This window comes from Hippocampus bargibanti, linkage group LG06 (genome assembly GCF_051943395.1).
Source record: "Hippocampus bargibanti isolate YZ-2025 linkage group LG06, ASM5194339v1, whole genome shotgun sequence".
NCBI lineage: Eukaryota > Metazoa > Chordata > Actinopteri > Syngnathiformes > Syngnathidae > Hippocampus > Hippocampus bargibanti.
The window spans coordinates 3,286,954-3,304,969 of NC_142739.1; the positions used below are offsets into that span (position 1 = coordinate 3,286,954).

At 40.9% G+C, this 18,016-nt stretch overlaps 1 protein-coding gene across 1 annotated transcript in view; it reads right to left on the minus strand.

Annotated features, from left to right (window-relative positions):
- The window catches only part of bckdhb (branched chain keto acid dehydrogenase E1 subunit beta), a 55,079-nt gene that overhangs the window by 17,374 nt on the left and 19,689 nt on the right, over positions 1-18,016 (minus strand). Inside the window, exons 6-8 of the mRNA XM_088999187.1 lie at positions 16,333-16,441; positions 3,932-4,029; positions 3,052-3,162 (exon numbers count right to left, since the gene is read on the minus strand). Of these exons, the coding sequence (XP_088855313.1) occupies positions 3,052-3,162; positions 3,932-4,029; positions 16,333-16,441 (318 nt within the window). The remainder of the gene's footprint in view (positions 1-3,051; positions 3,163-3,931; positions 4,030-16,332; positions 16,442-18,016) is intronic.

The following is an 18,016-nucleotide window of genomic DNA, read 5'->3' on the forward strand; positions in this document are numbered from 1 at the left end:
ATTTTACATAAGGCAATCACCGTCACAATTCTTTGGCAACAGAAAATGTTGTACAGTGAGACCTTAGCTCACGAACTTAATTGGTTCCCAGACAGAGTGTGTAAGCCAAAAAGTGTGTATCATAAAAAAAAATTCCCATAGGAAACCATTAAAATGGGAATAATCCGGTCCCAGGTTTCCATAAAATATACTTTTCAACTAAATAAGGCTTAAAACTACACACAACATACCTTATTCTATGTATAATAAATGTGCTATTGTAATGAAAGAAATACACTGCACTATATAATAAAGTCACTTTATTTACATTTGTGATAGTCGTCGATGGCTCTTAATTGACACCTGTTGCTTTCTGACTTGTAAGGTCTTACGAACTTGAGGCATCACATTATCATTCATCATGTTGATGATTCTCATAGTCTTTTCTGGATGGAACTGTTAAATAATAGCCTGCACAAATCAAATCCTCTGTGTTGAGGACCTCATTATGGTCAGCAACAAGCTCCTCGATGTCATCTGCATCCACTTCGAGTCCCGTAGGTGCTGGCAGAGATTTTATTACAACAAAAGGCGCGAGTCCGATGATTCCACGGACGCGGAATAAAACGCGTCATTAGTCACGTGAAAGCATCGACTAAATAACGCCTTCGTGTAAACTTTACACAAAGGCGTTATTTAGTCGATGTGAGAAACACGAACGAGGTGTGCGTTTGTGGCGTCACATGTGCACACCGCGACTGTAATGTGAATCTCAGCCTGACACATCTCTCACGCTGTGTCACTTCCCTGAGAGTAACATTTTTCATTTCCACCATTGCCACCATCCTTCGCCTAAAAGCTTTACAGTGTTGTGTAAACCCTACACAAAGGCGTTATTTAAGTCGATTAAAGTTATTAAAGTCGATGCTTTCACGTGACTAATGACGCTGAAATTGTCACGTGCGAGTTGACAGCTGGGGTGGCGCCCCCGCCGCTCGCAACACTTCAATTTCATTTCACTTCAACGAGTCGCTGAAGCTTTACACTGTAAAGCTTTTAGGCGAAGGATGGTGGCAATCATGGTGAAAGTTACTCTCAGGGAAGTGACACACAGCGTGAGAGATGTGACATGACAGCCGCGGTGTGCACATGTGACACCACAAACGCACACCTCGTTCGTGTTTTTCAATGATCTCCTTCTCCTCTATGGTGATTTTATTTTGTGTGTCTTCTCCGGCTGAAAACGAGCCTGTGGTGGGTTTTTTTTCGGTCCCATAATAGTAAAATTATCTGCAAAAAGATCCTCTGAGGCAATCGACATGTAAATTCAGAGAGAGGGGGCGTGGAAAGTAGCGCCTGCTGGAGCGCTGTTCGGTCGTGTGCTTCCGCCGAATATCCGGAGAGCACTCCGCCAGTCGTGGTGGGTGTGTATCGCGAAAAGTAGTGCGTATTTCAAGGTTTCACTGGAGTTGTGCGTTGGATGCCCTGCTTGTGATATCAGTCCTTGCCTTTTCAACTCGTCCTGCTTTTAGGCAAACAAGCTGATCCCAATGATCTCAACCACCCCATAATTCAAGCTAAGACTTTGTTCTCTTTAGGGGAAAATAAATAAAATCTGGTCCAGTGACAGAGCAGCCCTCCCATACTTGCAAATTGGGGGCTACTTTTACACGAAGAAACAAAAATCTCATGGGATAAAAAAATATTATATCTATATATATTATACATATATATGGAGATAATATATATATATATATATATATATATATATATATATATATATATATATATATATATATATATATATATATATATATATATATATATATATATATATATATATATCGTATTTTCACTATCATAAGGCGCATATTTTTCAGATTTTTTTGAAAATGTACGGTGCGCCCTTTAGTGCGGACGTATTAGAGGCCACCATGAGCGGACGTGGTAGAGAACATGTGTATACAAGAACAGGTACGTGCTTTATGCAGAACATTGCTGTTTGAACAACTCAGAAAATGGCAAAGAGACATGGTTATGAAGCTCAGTTTAAACTGAAGGCTTTCCAAGGAGTCTTGGTGCTGGCGTTTTATGTGCCATTTTTCCATCTGGGCCAGGACTATGGCAGCGCAGCAATGTCCGGCGAATATTTCTAAAAAGCTGGCGAAGAGGCTTTGTTTCTTGTTGTGCTTGGCTGCCATGCTTACAGAGGGAAAGTCCCGCCGATGGTGATTTTTAAAAGAAAGACTTTGCCTGAAGAGACATTTCCAGCAGGCGTCATTATTAAGGCAAGCGAAAAGGGCTGGATGTTACGCCACAGTTTGCCAATGGATTGTGGATGCTTGGGATAACGTGTCTGCTGGCACGGTGGTTCGAGCTTTCGGAAAAGCCGGCATAATTTCCGAGGAGCCGCACAGCACAGAAAGTGACTGACCGTGAGGAAAGCGAACCTGCCACGTTGGTTTAGCGCAGCTGTTCGAATCTGTGACAGAGGATGAGGCCTTTGATGGGTTTGATTACTGACTGTTACCGGTAATGTGCTTGTTTTTACCATGCCGACAACTATTGAGTGATGATTACGAAATGTTCTTAATTTGTAATTAATAAATAAAGCACTACCAAACTCAGTTTTGCTCGCGATCTGTTTTTATAAAAACGCACACTTGTATGCCTGTGTGTTGTTGTGAGGTGGACGTACGTATGGCAGTAGAGGATATGTACCGGAAGATAAAACTTGCGTCCTTTCATCCGGTGCGCCCAATGTGTATGTTAAATACAGAAATGGCACACATAAATGAGACTGCGCCTTTTCACACGGTGCGCCCAATGTGTATGTTAAATACAGAAATGGCACACATAAATGAGACTGCGCCTTTTCATTTCACAGCAGCAAAGTTATGTAAGTTTACTTTTATTGTAAAATTTATGTTGTATTTTGTAATTTTTTTTAATGAAGCTTTAGTCTTTAAGGCAAATTTATAAAACAATTTATTATCTTAGGGTAATACATGCATTTCTTTTAAACCTTTGAGGTCTGTTGCTCATGTTTTCTAGCAAAAGACTGAATGGTACCTTGCAAACAGTTTCAACATCCCATGGCAGGATAGTGCGAAGGTCAATGACCTCACAGGAAACACCCAATTTCTCCTCAGCCATTTGGGCCACTTCCTTCATCACATGTACCTAAAAGTAAAAAAGGGAGGGAGAGCTCACATCATCATGATCATCATTACATTCTGTGATTATAATAAAAAATAGAGATATCTTGTAAACAGAATACATTTTAATTTAGTTTATATTATTGTCTGATACAATAAATGTCGGCTCTTCTGGAATTCAAATTCCACTCATGTAATTTTCTTTCTCACTTCACTAGGAGCAGCTGAAGAGTGGAGAAGTAGGAAACAAAGAACTATGTTTTAGAAGGAAGGACCATTGTTTATACGTATTAGTTTATTGGGCCATCTCTCTTGCCACGTCGTCTTTCAAGAATAATACGGGCATTAATGTAGGCATTTTCTCCCGGGATCCTCTGGACCCCATCTCAGGCTACAGTTACACTGCGGCACAGATAAGTCAGATAAAATAGCTGGGAACAATAAGACTGAATCTGGCTCCTGTGACAGGCTCTGTGATACAAAGCACAGAAATCAAAGCTCACTGATGAAAAGATCATCAACAATGGAAAGAGTGCTGCAGACATGTGCCTTTCATAGAGGGAGAGAAACGCACAGCCTTGGTTCTGAGGTGTTTGCAGATATAGTCTAAGCATGCCAGCTAAGAAACCCTGCTGTGAAACAGGAGATCCGTAATGTACTTAAAAATAATCCACTGACTTTGAGCGTCACATATTGTTGTTCCTACTGCATGTGCCTGGGGTTCCAAAGATAGATGGTAACAAAACTAATTAGTGCACCCATGAAGATGTTGTCAATGATGCAGGATCACATACCTGTGTACCCCAGGCAACCAATGTGACATCACTTCCTTCCTCCACAACCTCAGCCTGTGAAAGAGGAATAGTGAAGGCTTCTGTGGGAACTTGCTCCACTGCAAATACAAAAAGTCAATCAGATGCATTCTATACCTGCAAAGATATCCAAACTGGTCATAAAACTTACTTGTAAACCGCTTTGTATACATTGTAATGTACTGCAAAATGCAATGTTGTCCCTCCAGCAGTTTAGCTTTTATGAAGGAGTAAATCAGATGTGTAAATCACACGCCTCAAATAGTACCCTTGGATTGGATGTACCTTTATTCGTCTCGCAGTGGAGAAATTTACATTTCACAGCAGCAAAGTTATGTAAGTAAGAGGAAAGGAAAGAAAGAAGTAGAAAAACAAAATATAGGAGATGCCGGAAAGGCAGCCACTCTCGCGGCGCCATCTTGAAGTTAAAAAAAAAAAAAAAAAACACTAAATAACAAATGACAACATGAAGACAGAGTGAGTTGCTGTGCCTTGCTGTACTTAACGTTTCAAGCACAAATCAATTATATCAGGGGCGTGAAGGAGACTAGAAATATATTCGATTAGATTAAATGTATTAGTCTCACAGCAGAGAAATTCACAATTCACAGCAGCAAAGTAATGAAAAGAACAGGAAAGGATAAAGAAGAAATAGAAGAACAAAATATAGGAGCTGCTATAAGGCAGCCACTTTCGCTGCGCCATCTTGAAATCAAAACAAAAAATAAAATAACACATAATATGATGTTAATTATTTGGTTAATGTACATGAAAAAAGTGGCTGAACATGTTCTTAGTACACCAAATATTAAATTATTCAACAACAACAGTTATTCAACAGTTTCAAGATATGCTATTTTGTGACTACACAAACGAATTGGCTGCCTTTTTTTCCCTCAGCTCTACTGTTAACCATTGGAGAATTCTTCAAATATATTTATTTTATCGGTGAAACTTTAGTACTCAGAGAGAACCCATACTGTACATCATGCATCGGGTGACAGTTGAAGCCTTTCAAAACTTTCAAGTACACTTTACAGTCACGGTATAGTCCGAAGCATGAAACCGGCTTCTGATTGGCTGCCCTGCCGAGTATGCAAATTGCCAAACAAACGTTCGTTTGGCAATTTGCATACTGACTATACCGTGACTGTATACAGATGCATACGGACTATACCGTGACTGTAAAGTGTACTTGAGTTTTGAAAGGCGCTTAGAAAGAGGAATCCACGTGGATTGTAGCAATTTGCTTGTAGCTTTTGTTTTATTGAATAAAACAAATGTTTGATTTGAAAACAAACTCTTTTATTTATTGAAGTTGTCAGCCACCCGGGCCGAGACGTTTTGAAAGTTGTACGCCCGACGTAAAAGTTGAACGCCCCGAGCCTCCGGGCAGACGTTATTTCAAACACTGATCGCAACTTACAGTTTGAGGACTAAAATTTGCCAAATATACATTGATTCATGCTGCAGAAAAATAACTTGGTTTAGATACCGAGGAGAGGACTCATTTTCATGTCGCTTTAAACCAAAAAGAGTTCAACTCAGCACTGCATATGAAAAAGTACTGGAAAGCTTTCACGGGACAAACATTCATAGTACATAGAGTCGATTAACAACATTTACCCTAGAACATCATGCAAATAGAGTGGGGCCCCTATTTTTAAAATCAATTGTTTCTTGAAGAAATTTCTTCATGAGTAAATTTCGTAAGCAGTGATGCATTTTCTATGTAAATGCCCTAATTCATACCAACTCCCCATCCTCGATTTAGACAGAAATGTTTCCTCAAGCATACAAATATTTAACAAAAACAGGTTACAATTAGATTATTAATTATAGTTGGGAAAAAGAGCAAAGATTAAAAATGATGAGTTCCCATTGTTTTTTTGCCATTTTTAGTAAATGTTCTGTCTCATAAGTAGTTTTTGCCCAGTGTTTTGTAAATAACTGATATAAGGATAGTTGCTTTTGACGGCTTTTAACAATTCTTCAAAACTTTCTAAAGCATCGTGAGCGATTGCTCAACTGGTGAACACTTTTTCTAAGCAATTCATTTACGTAAAACTATCGGAACACCTAATAGCCCAAGGGGCAAATGACGAGAATGCTGCATAAACACATTTAAGGCGCACACAAAAGCCTTCATTTTCTTCAAAAGATTACCATGTGCTTTGTACGCAGGTGCCCCAAGTGACTTGCAGCTGTAATTGGAGTAAAAGGTGGCGCTACAAAGTATTACAGCAAGGGGGCCGAATAATATTGCACGGCCAACTTTTCAGTTTTTTATTTGTTAAAAAAGTTTCAATTATCCAATACATTTTGTTCCACTTCACGATTGTGTCCCACTTGTTGTTGATTCTTGACAAAAAAATTAACATTTTATATATTTATGTTTGAAGCCTGAAATGTGGCGAAAGGTTCCAGGGTTCAAGGGGGCCGAATACTTTTGCAAGGCACTGTATTTTTTGTGACACTCATGTGCAAAGTACTCAAATGGCGGCATGGATCTAACACTGTTAATTAACTATTACCTATAATTTACCATGTGATGAATTTATAAAGATGAATAACTGCTGTGTTTAATAAATGAGACACGGTACATAAGCTTTCCCCACAATCCAACTTACCTGCCGCTCTGTAAAGGATCTTGGGTTCAAAGAAAATGCAGGGATTCTTATCAGCAATGCAGGACAGAAGCAGCCCCTTGGCCTGCACTGGGCTACGAGGTACTACAACCTGCACACATAGATTGCATTGGGTTAAATCCATGTTTAACACAAACAGTAATACAAAGAGTAATTCTGCAATTGTCATCCTGTTAATATAGCCAAACGTTGATCTTACAACCATAAATTATAGTCCAGTGTCACCTGTTAAACTCGTTTTATGACGATTCGCTTGTTTATACGTTTTTGGCAGCCTCTAGGCTTCTTCTTAATATAATTTGTGTTTGAAATGTATAGTACAAAGTGGCCTGGTAATCAACCGGTCAGCATGTCAGCCTCCCATGGTGGAGGTGTAGGGTTCAATTCCAGTTCCAACCTTGCTTGCGTGTTTTCTCCGGGTACTCTTGTTTCCTGCCACATTCTGAAAACATGCGTGGTAGGTTAGGCGTAATCTAAATTGTCCTTGGATATGAGTGAGAGCTTGTATGGTTGGTCTGTGTGTTCCCTGTGATTGGCTGTCAACCAGTTCAAGGTGTCACCCGCCTCCTGCCCAAAGACAGCCAAGCTCGACTCCAGCATGACACTCATGAGGAAAAGTAGATGAGGAAATGGATGGATGATTGGATGAAATCTAAAATTACAATAGCTTTTGTTTTCATTCGAGACCTTATCGTGGTGAAAGTGCAGAACAAGAAATGCTTTAATTTTGAGTCAATGGTGAAATTCACCTTGTAACCTTCTTTTAGTACATATTGAACCACATTCAGACTGCAGTGCAACCATACACTATATATTTGTCATCCAGTCAATGTGTATACATGAGCATGGTGTTGACAATGTCATTGGCTTGCTATATTTGGATTGGATTGGATTTGCCTTTATTAGTCTCACAGTGGAGAAATTTACATTTCACAGCAGCAAAGTGATGAAAGGAATGAAAGTAGAAAAACAAAATACATATTTAGCGCTTTTGAAGACCCACTGTTGTCAAGAAAAGTTAGTGCAGTTTAATGTTTTGCTGAAGTCAATGCTTCATCTGGGGGTGGGGGTTGGTGGTTTAAAACTGAAACTTTTTAATTCAAGTAATTTTATAATTCAATAAAACGTCCCAGTTTAAAGCAAAAGCAGCTGTGTTTTCTGCTGCACGCAAATTAGAAAATATTGTTTCTATTATTTTAATGTTATTGGATTGGATGTACCTTTATTCGTCTCGCAGTGGAGAAATTTATAATGGTGATATTGTCACTTCCATAACGATGTTAATTGACAGTCAAGATAAATTCTTAAAACGTTCTGATTCAGTCAGACTATTTTCAGACATGAGTGACAATTTAAAGGATAACCGACGTCACTTCTTTGTTTCTTAACTGACATCAGAAAAACGTTTTATAGCATCTAAAATACCCAAAACAAGCAGTATGATATTTTTATTCAAATGCAAAACACCAATAAAAATGACTTGAAGTGTCGAAAACCTGCAAAAAATTGAGCTGCGAATTGGGCTTTTTCAGAATGTCCCGCCCCAGTTCGTGACGTCACGCCAAGACGTCTTGCCTTGCTGGAGAATCAAAACAATGGCTTCAGATTCGGAGAATATGCTTTCTTGTTACTCGTCCAATTATGAATATGATTCAAATAGTTCTGAAGAGGAAAGCATACATGTTTGCAATCGATGAATTTATTCCATGCCATTATGAGGCAACATTGAGGGGAAATTTCTCACCGAAAAAGAGACACAAAATGGCGACCTCCTGTGGCCACCTCCGTTTCCACAGGCTGATAAATTCCTTATATGGAGCTTGGATGCCCTCTTCTGGCGGCTTTTGGGTGCAACGCGAGGTCCCCAGACCAAACAAGTACAGCAAAATACATTGACGTGATGGAAGGACCGCTACAATGCGTCTTTTTTTCGGTGAGGGGCGTTGCTTTCGTGATGTCACGTACGGACTCGTCATCAACTCAAAAACAAGACTTCCTGAATATTCAGTGCGAATCTTAAAACGTAAAAGATAGCTATATATATACGATACTTTATATACTTTTTATATTAATTAGCTATATACTTAGTATATATACTTAAAATAGGCTCAGTACAAGTCATTTGAAGCCATTTTACAAATTATGGACACAACTTGTCCGGAGACGTCGGTTGTCCTTTGAGGCAGGAAAATCATGGACCAATGATTGAATCAGGCAAAACCATGAATCTGTGTTTCCTTCTGGCATTGATAGTGGGAACAGCATTTTAGGTCAAAGCAACAACTAAACTACACTGACTAAAGCTAATCAACAGCGTGGGTTGAAATCAGTGGGTTGCTAACCTTCACATGAAGCTGGCTGGTCTTAATATATGCACAAAGATTAATATTTATCAGCGTGACCTTTGTTGGGAACAACATGTTTTCTGATCTCGGCGTTGGTTACTCAAAGTGGATATAACCGTATACTGTAAACAATAGTCCTTTGGCTGTTGTGAAATAACACACTTATATGATCCTCACAGAAGAATGAACAATGGAGAACAACCTCTGCTGCCCTAAAAGTTAGGGTTGGTGCTACTGTGCTACAAAGGTAGTCTGGAGCCCTTTTCCCTGGCAAAGAGAAACATTTATCAATCTCTGAAATTGTAGACAATGTACAAAAACATGAGAGGTAAACAATGAGAAGTTGAACCCCACTCCTCCACCGACGCCCACTCCTGCACCCAACCCAGAGTGGAGGCGCCACGAGCGCTGTATGAGGAAACAGAAGAGGGGGAAGCGTGGAGGTATCCCCACTAGGCTCGCGGCTAGCCCCTATCGGCCGACCATTCCTACCATCACGCTGGCTAACGTACGCTCGCAGGACAATAAAATGGACTACATCAGACTTCTCCGCTCAACTTCCAAGACCGTGGGTGAGTGTTGTGCCCTTGTGTTTGTGGAAACATGGCTGAACGACAGCATACTGGACAGTGCCATCCAGCTAGCCCAGCTAACTAGCTTCCGGGCAGAAGCTAGTGGAGGGGGAGAAGACTCGTGGCGGGGGACTGTGTTTACATCAGTGATGCCTGGCGCCGCAACGCTGTGGTGGTACGCAAACACTGCTCACCACTGATGGAGCTTATGGTCATAAAATGTCGGCCATTCTACCTGCCGAGGGAATTTCGTGCCATACTGATGGTATCAGTTTACATCCCCCCCGAGCTCAATTAACAACAGGAGCGCGGCATTAAATGAACTCTACCAGCACATCAGCGAGCAACAGACAGCCAACCAATATGCTTTACTTATTCTGGCTGGCGATTTCAAACATGCCAACCCGAAAAGCGTGTTTCCACAACTCCATGGACACATTAACATTTACGACTTGAGGTAACAGCATTCTGGACAATATTTTCACCACACAAAAAGGAGCCTACAAAGCATACCTCCTCCCCCACCTAGGAGCTTCGGACCACTCCACTATCATGTTAATGCCCGCATGCAGGCCACTTGTCAAAGTCGTCAAACCAGTCAAGAAACAGATAAGGGTGTGGCCTGATGGGTCGTCAGAGGCACTCAAAGACTGCTTCTCCAACACTGACTGGAACATGTTCAGACAAGCGGCCACCTATAACAACACCACAGACCTCCAAGAGTACACACTCTGTTACCTCCTACATGAGGAAGTGCATGGATGAGGTGACTGTCACCAGATCTGTCACCATCCGGGCCAACCAGAAGCCATGACTGATGGGTGAAGTCCACAGGCTCCTTAGGGCTAGGAACGCTGCCCGGACGACAAGGAGGAACAAATTTGTTCTGCAGTATTTATTCGCAAGCAGGCCCCAGGGAGTGATACGGATGAGCAGGTGATTGGGAAAAGGGCGTGTGATTCATTGACGTGGCTCCAGTGATGTGCTCCGGGAATCTCTTTCACGATCGATGTCCTAGCTAATCCAGACGACGCTCCGTGAACGGTCAATTCCGCGTCGGTGTGGCTCATGTCTTTCTCTCTGGATCAAAATGTCAATCATTGCGTTCGGGTCGGGCTGGGTGAGGCTTTTCTCTTGCTGACTTTTTTTTATGTTTATAAAAATGTACACAAAAACGATGTGTGGATACTAAACTAAGAAAGACTTGTTATCTATTTGAGTTATTCCGGGTTGAGTGAACGCTGGCAATTGTGGCTGCTGCTGCTCACCCACATAAAAAAACTTACCCTGTGACTGTAAAGTGACCTTGAGACTTGATACTTGGGGTGCAATCCGATTCAAAAACAGTACATTTTAGAGTGCCATGATTCAAAGTTTCTGACTTTCCGATGCAAATATGTTTTGGTCAAACTGATATAACAAGACATTTTGGAAGTGTTACCTCCACTATACTGAAGCACATTAGGTGCCAATGATCCTTGATATTTTATACATCATCTAAAAGTACACGCTACATGCTGTACGATCATTCTGAACTCTATTTTTTTGTTCTTTCTCATTTTTTTTCTGCAAGACCTCACTTCAACCCTTTCTTGTTGTTTGTTTTTGCAATTACGACATTACGTCACTTTATGTACATCACTTTCTCACTTTACATATGTCACTACCTCACTTTACATACGTCACTGCCTCACTTTCCAGACGACACTACCTCACTTTACATACAGAAATTACAAGTATTGTCTGTTGTCAATTGTATGTCTTTTAGCCACGTTATAAGTGCCTTGCATGTCTTGCACGCTGGGTCCGAGAGGACATTAATTTCATTTGTGCTGTATGTCATGCATATTAGAACGTTTGACAATAAAGCTGACTTTGACTTTGACTTTGAAAAGCGAACAGCACATTTTCTACAAGTGAAGATTTTTTTATTGCTCGGTTATCTTGATCATGTTTTTCTCTTCATCTTCCTCACTCCACAGAGCTATCCATAAATGTATGTAACATCCTATGCAAAGCCACATTATAGTCATGAGCATCCAATGTCAACATGACAATAAACTAGCAACAAATTCAGCAATGGTCCTACATTGCTGGGTAAGATACATAATATGTGCTGTGCAACATTCAAAGTGCATCCCTGAATCTTTACAATTGAATAAAAGTTACTGAAGACAGTGAAATTGTTAAAGCAATCTTACACTTGAAGAACTCAGATTACTCAAGTATGTTTCAGCCCTACTTATACCTAAACACATAATTAAACAGGTTTTACAAACCAATACACAGTCAAATGGATGCATTTTAGAGAGCATGTCTGTCAAATTCAAAACAGTTTGCTTGCTGTGTGGCTCACCTTTATGCCAGGGCAGTGGGCAAAGAAAGCTTCTGGGCTTTGGGAATGGTAGAGGGATCCATGACCAACACATCCCCAGGGAGCTCGAATGGTGAGGTTGCCACAATCAAACAAGTTGCCAGATCGGTACCGGTACTTTGCAGCTTCATTGACAATCTGTAAAGAGACAGATATGTTAGTTCCATTAATCTTTGTTAAGTAACAGATTTAATCCAACGCATGGTATAGTTTTGGTTGCTTCTACGTACAGCGATACCTCGGTTCTCTACCATAATTCGTTCCAGGACCCTGTTCGAAAAGCGATTTTTTTCGAACACCGAAACCATCTCTTTGCTCCTGTCACTTGCGAGTTGACAGCGGGGAGAGGGGGGGGGGGGCTTCCTCTCCCGGCCGTTCTCCACCTGCTGTCAATTCTGTAATCACGGACACGGGGCATTTATACGGTTCGCGATCACCTCGCCAATGCCGGATGATTGACTCAACTCGCCACCGTCTCTCTTCCTTCGATGAGCGAGTGTATCAGGTCCGAGGTATTTTCCCTGCGTCCCCTGCGTAAATTTATGTCATCTTCCGGGATTGCGTAATTTTGCACCCTCGTGTGCCATTTGCTTTTTGGCATAGGAAGCGGGTCGGATCACCCCCTGCCTTCTTACTCGCTGTGTTTTCTTTTATTTGTGAATAAACATCCTGCTTGGTTAGTACGTGTCTGTTTTGGGATCCCAAACATTCCACTACGTTACGACGAGTCAGCTGCCGTCACTCTCGCTCGGAACGTGACAGCTACGGATGACTCGGCTACAGGATGTTCTTTTCTCTTAAAATATCTATCCAATGACACTTGCTCACTCCCACAGTCACATCCCTAGATTTCACAGCCTCCTTATTCTTTGATATCGTACTGATTGTAGATTTCGCCATGCTGTATTCCCTATCCAGATCAGACACTCGCACACCTCCTTCATATTTTGCGATTATTTCTTTCTTAAATGCAATAGTTGTAGCACTTACTTTCTTTGGAGACATGATTAGGGGCTAAAACTCTTCGTACACCTATATTAAACGCTAGAGCAAAACGCAGCATGTCTGCAAGCGACAACAGTTGGTCACGGAGAGAGCGATACACCCGTACGCTGCTCAGCACCCCACCCTCGCGTACGCACTCACGCGTCGTATTGATTGGTGTTCGAACTACGAAGCAAGAATATCTCGAATATTTTGTTCGAACTCCGATTTGTTCGAACTGTGAGGCGTTCGAGAACCGAGGTACCACTGTATTTGATCGAAGCACGTGTTGACAAATGCAATGCTCTACACTTAAAGGACAACCGCAGGCTGATATTTTTAATCAAATGCAAAACACCAATAAAAATGACTTAAAATGTCCAAAATCTGCAAAAAATTGAGCTGCGAATTGGGCATTTTCAGAAAGCGCCCCCCCCCCCCCCCCAGTTCGTGACGTCACGCCAAGATGTCTTGCCTTGCTCGAGAATAAAAACAATGGCTTCAGATTCGGAAAAGATGCTTTCTTGTTACTCATCCAGTTATGACTATGATTCAAATAGTTCTGAAGAGAAAAGGACACATGTTTGCAATCAATTTAAGAATTTATTCCGGTCATTTTGATGCATCTGGAGAGAAATGTAGTGGCAAACTCCTTAGTACTCACAGTACACAAAAAAGGCAGAAGATGGCGACAAAGCTCCGTGGAAATTGTCTCCTGGGAAGTTCTGTCAGCGAACATCAAATACACTGTAGAAGTCTTGGCGCAACACACAATGATTAACCATCGCGTTATTTATGTGTTTTCCTTCTATTTTCGCCATCAACACGAAGTTTTCAGACCAAACAAAGTACAGCAAAATGCATTGAGGTGATGCAAGGTATGTCCTTTCTCGGTGATCTGCGTTCCTTCAGTGACATAAGGTGAGGACTCATCACCAACTCAAAAACAAGACTTCCGGAATATTCAGCGCGAGTCTTAAAACGTAAAATATAGCTATATGCGGTGGAATCTTTGTAAAGTACGCTCAGTAGAAGTCATTTGAAGCCATTTTACAAATTATGGACACAACTTGTCCGGGGACGTCGGTTGTCCTTCAAGTGTGTTGGATATTACAGAATTTAATGAATATTACACCAGTTTGGAACAATAGAGGAAATCAATTTGTTGAACAAATTGTAATGATATGATTTTAAACATAACAATTCATAACACCCTGTAACTTAACTATTGGTGTGAAGATCCGCAAAAGTTTCATACGGGAGGAAGACAGTCTAAAATTTGCCACTTCACTTGCACGGCTGAAAACTTTATCTGGAAAGGGTGACCTTGCAGTTTACCTGCCAATGTCATGCGCATACTCCTGTGAGTCGATTTTTGCTTGTGAAGTGAGGTGTACTCAGACGGGCTGCACTTCAACTGCCCTTATGTTAATGCAAATCTGGGATGCCACTATGATTGACTGGAAATCTCTCAACAACCAAGTAGGACACATTTTTTCATCTTTGCACATGATTTCCATCATCATCTTGAAACGTGTTGAGTTGTCCTCAGAATGTATGCCTTCCTTAATTCCTTTATTCATCATTTAATAGTTACCTGGTCAAATGCAGGAAATATATAGTCTGCAAACTGGATTTCAGCAATGGCCGTGGCTCCTGCAACAGCAACACCAATACCAAATCCCACAATCCCCTGCTCACAAAGAGGAGTGTTGAAGACTCGATCCTTCCCTGAGGTGATATTAAGAGAAAAACATGGAAATTAGCAACAGACACATCACTCGGCTTGACCCAAACGGGTACCAAATTCAATTCCTGCTATGGCTTCCCTTGTATGGAGTGTGCATGTTCTCCTCAGGCCTGCGTGGGCTTTCTTTGGGTCCTCTGGATTCCTCCCACATTCCAAAAACATGCATGGAAGGCTGATTGAACACTCCAAATTGTCCGTAGGTGTGAATGTGAGTGGAAATGGCTGTTCGTTTCAGTGTGCCCTGCGATTGGCTGGCCACCGATGCAGGGTGAAATGCTAGAGTACCCGCTGCATCCCTAATGAGGATAAAGCGGTTCTGAAACGAATGAATGAGTGAATGACTGAATGAATGAATGAATGAATGAATGAGTGAATGAATGAAAAGCGTGTATAATCCAGGGCAGCTGGGAAGACTTACCAGAGCTAGTGCCTCAACATGGCTCCCAAAATATGGACAAAAATGGAAACATACAAATTAGCAGAAAAATGTGTCTGTCTGACCTCGAGCGTGGAACGTGGTGGCGTCTCTGCTAGTTTTTTTGATCTGTGAAGTCTGTTGCATTGGCGTTGATTGGTTGAAACCAAAAGACGTGCACAGGCATACATGTTCGCGCTGACGCACGCACAGCAGAGAACCGAGGACGATCGAGTGCTGAGACTCTCTTTGCTCAAATGGTGTCGCTCCAAGTAAAACAACAAATTCAAACTCAAAACTTTTATATATTTCTATATTATATTTGGAAAACTTTTTTTCATTCATTGAAGGTGTGCCTTGTAGTCCAGTGCGCCTTGTATATGGAAATGGTTTGAAAATACCATTCATTGGGGGTGCGCCTAATACTCCGGTACGCCTTATAAACCGGAACATCTTATTCTTCTTCTCTTTTTGGCTTTTCCCATCAGGGGTCGCCACAGCAAATCAGTGTGCACCGTCTTCAGAGGTTCGATTCGCATATGTTTGGCCTTATAAACTGGAAAATGTGGTCAATTCAAAGCTTTCGCAATTCCAGTTATACTCACTTCAATCAAGAGTCGCTTGCATGTCACCATTTTGGAGACAATGATAGAAAATAGTGGTGCGTACACACTTATTCCGTCGATTGCTCAACTGGTGAACACTTTTTCTAAGCAATTCATTTACGTAAAACTATCGGAACACCTAATAGCCCAAGGGGCAAATGACGAGAATGCTGCATAAACACATTTAAGGCGCACACAAAAGCCTTCATTTTCTTCAAAAGATTACCATGTGCTTTGTACGCAGGTGCCCCAAGTGACTTGCAGCTGTAATTGGAGTAAAAGGTGGCGCTACAAAGTATTACAGCAAGGGGGCCGAATAATATTGCACGGCCAACTTTTCAGTTTTTTATTTGTTAAAAAAGTTTCAATTATCCAATACATTTTGTTCCACTTCACGATTGTGTCCCACTTGTTGTTGATTCTTGACAAAAAAATTAACATTTTATATATTTATGTTTGAAGCCTGAAATGTGGCGAAAGGTTCCAGGGTTCAAGGGGGCCGAATACTTTTGCAAGGCACTGTATTTTTTGTGACACTCATGTGCAAAGTACTCAAATGGCGGCATGGATCTAACACTGTTAATTAACTATTACCTATAATTTACCATGTGATGAATTTATAAAGATGAATAACTGCTGTGTTTAATAAATGAGACACGGTACATAAGCTTTCCCCACAATCCAACTTACCTGCCGCTCTGTAAAGGATCTTGGGTTCAAAGAAAATGCAGGGATTCTTATCAGCAATGCAGGACAGAAGCAGCCCCTTGGCCTGCACTGGGCTACGAGGTACTACAACCTGCACACATAGATTGCATTGGGTTAAATCCATGTTTAACACAAACAGTAATACAAAGAGTAATTCTGCAATTGTCATCCTGTTAATATAGCCAAACGTTGATCTTACAACCATAAATTATAGTCCAGTGTCACCTGTTAAACTCGTTTTATGACGATTCGCTTGTTTATACGTTTTTGGCAGCCTCTAGGCTTCTTCTTAATATAATTTGTGTTTGAAATGTATAGTACAAAGTGGCCTGGTAATCAACCGGTCAGCATGTCAGCCTCCCATGGTGGAGGTGTAGGGTTCAATTCCAGTTCCAACCTTGCTTGCGTGTTTTCTCCGGGTACTCTTGTTTCCTGCCACATTCTGAAAACATGCGTGGTAGGTTAGGCGTAATCTAAATTGTCCTTGGATATGAGTGAGAGCTTGTATGGTTGGTCTGTGTGTTCCCTGTGATTGGCTGTCAACCAGTTCAAGGTGTCACCCGCCTCCTGCCCAAAGACAGCCAAGCTCGACTCCAGCATGACACTCATGAGGAAAAGTAGATGAGGAAATGGATGGATGATTGGATGAAATCTAAAATTACAATAGCTTTTGTTTTCATTCGAGACCTTATCGTGGTGAAAGTGCAGAACAAGAAATGCTTTAATTTTGAGTCAATGGTGAAATTCACCTTGTAACCTTCTTTTAGTACATATTGAACCACATTCAGACTGCAGTGCAACCATACACTATATATTTGTCATCCAGTCAATGTGTATACATGAGCATGGTGTTGACAATGTCATTGGCTTGCTATATTTGGATTGGATTGGATTTGCCTTTATTAGTCTCACAGTGGAGAAATTTACATTTCACAGCAGCAAAGTGATGAAAGGAATGAAAGTAGAAAAACAAAATACATATTTAGCGCTTTTGAAGACCCACTGTTGTCAAGAAAAGTTAGTGCAGTTTAATGTTTTGCTGAAGTCAATGCTTCATCTGGGGGTGGGGGTTGGTGGTTTAAAACTGAAACTTTTTAATTCAAGTAATTTTATAATTCAATAAAACGTCCCAGTTTAAAGCAAAAGCAGCTGTGTTTTCTGCTGCACGCAAATTAGAAAATATTGTTTCTATTATTTTAATGTTATTGGATTGGATGTACCTTTATTCGTCTCGCAGTGGAGAAATTTATAATGGTGATATTGTCACTTCCATAACGATGTTAATTGACAGTCAAGATAAATTCTTAAAACGTTCTGATTCAGTCAGACTATTTTCAGACATGAGTGACAATTTAAAGGATAACCGACGTCACTTCTTTGTTTCTTAACTGACATCAGAAAAACGTTTTATAGCATCTAAAATACCCAAAACAAGCAGTATGATATTTTTATTCAAATGCAAAACACCAATAAAAATGACTTGAAGTGTCGAAAACCTGCAAAAAATTGAGCTGCGAATTGGGCTTTTTCAGAATGTCCCGCCCCAGTTCGTGACGTCACGCCAAGACGTCTTGCCTTGCTGGAGAATCAAAACAATGGCTTCAGATTCGGAGAATATGCTTTCTTGTTACTCGTCCAATTATGAATATGATTCAAATAGTTCTGA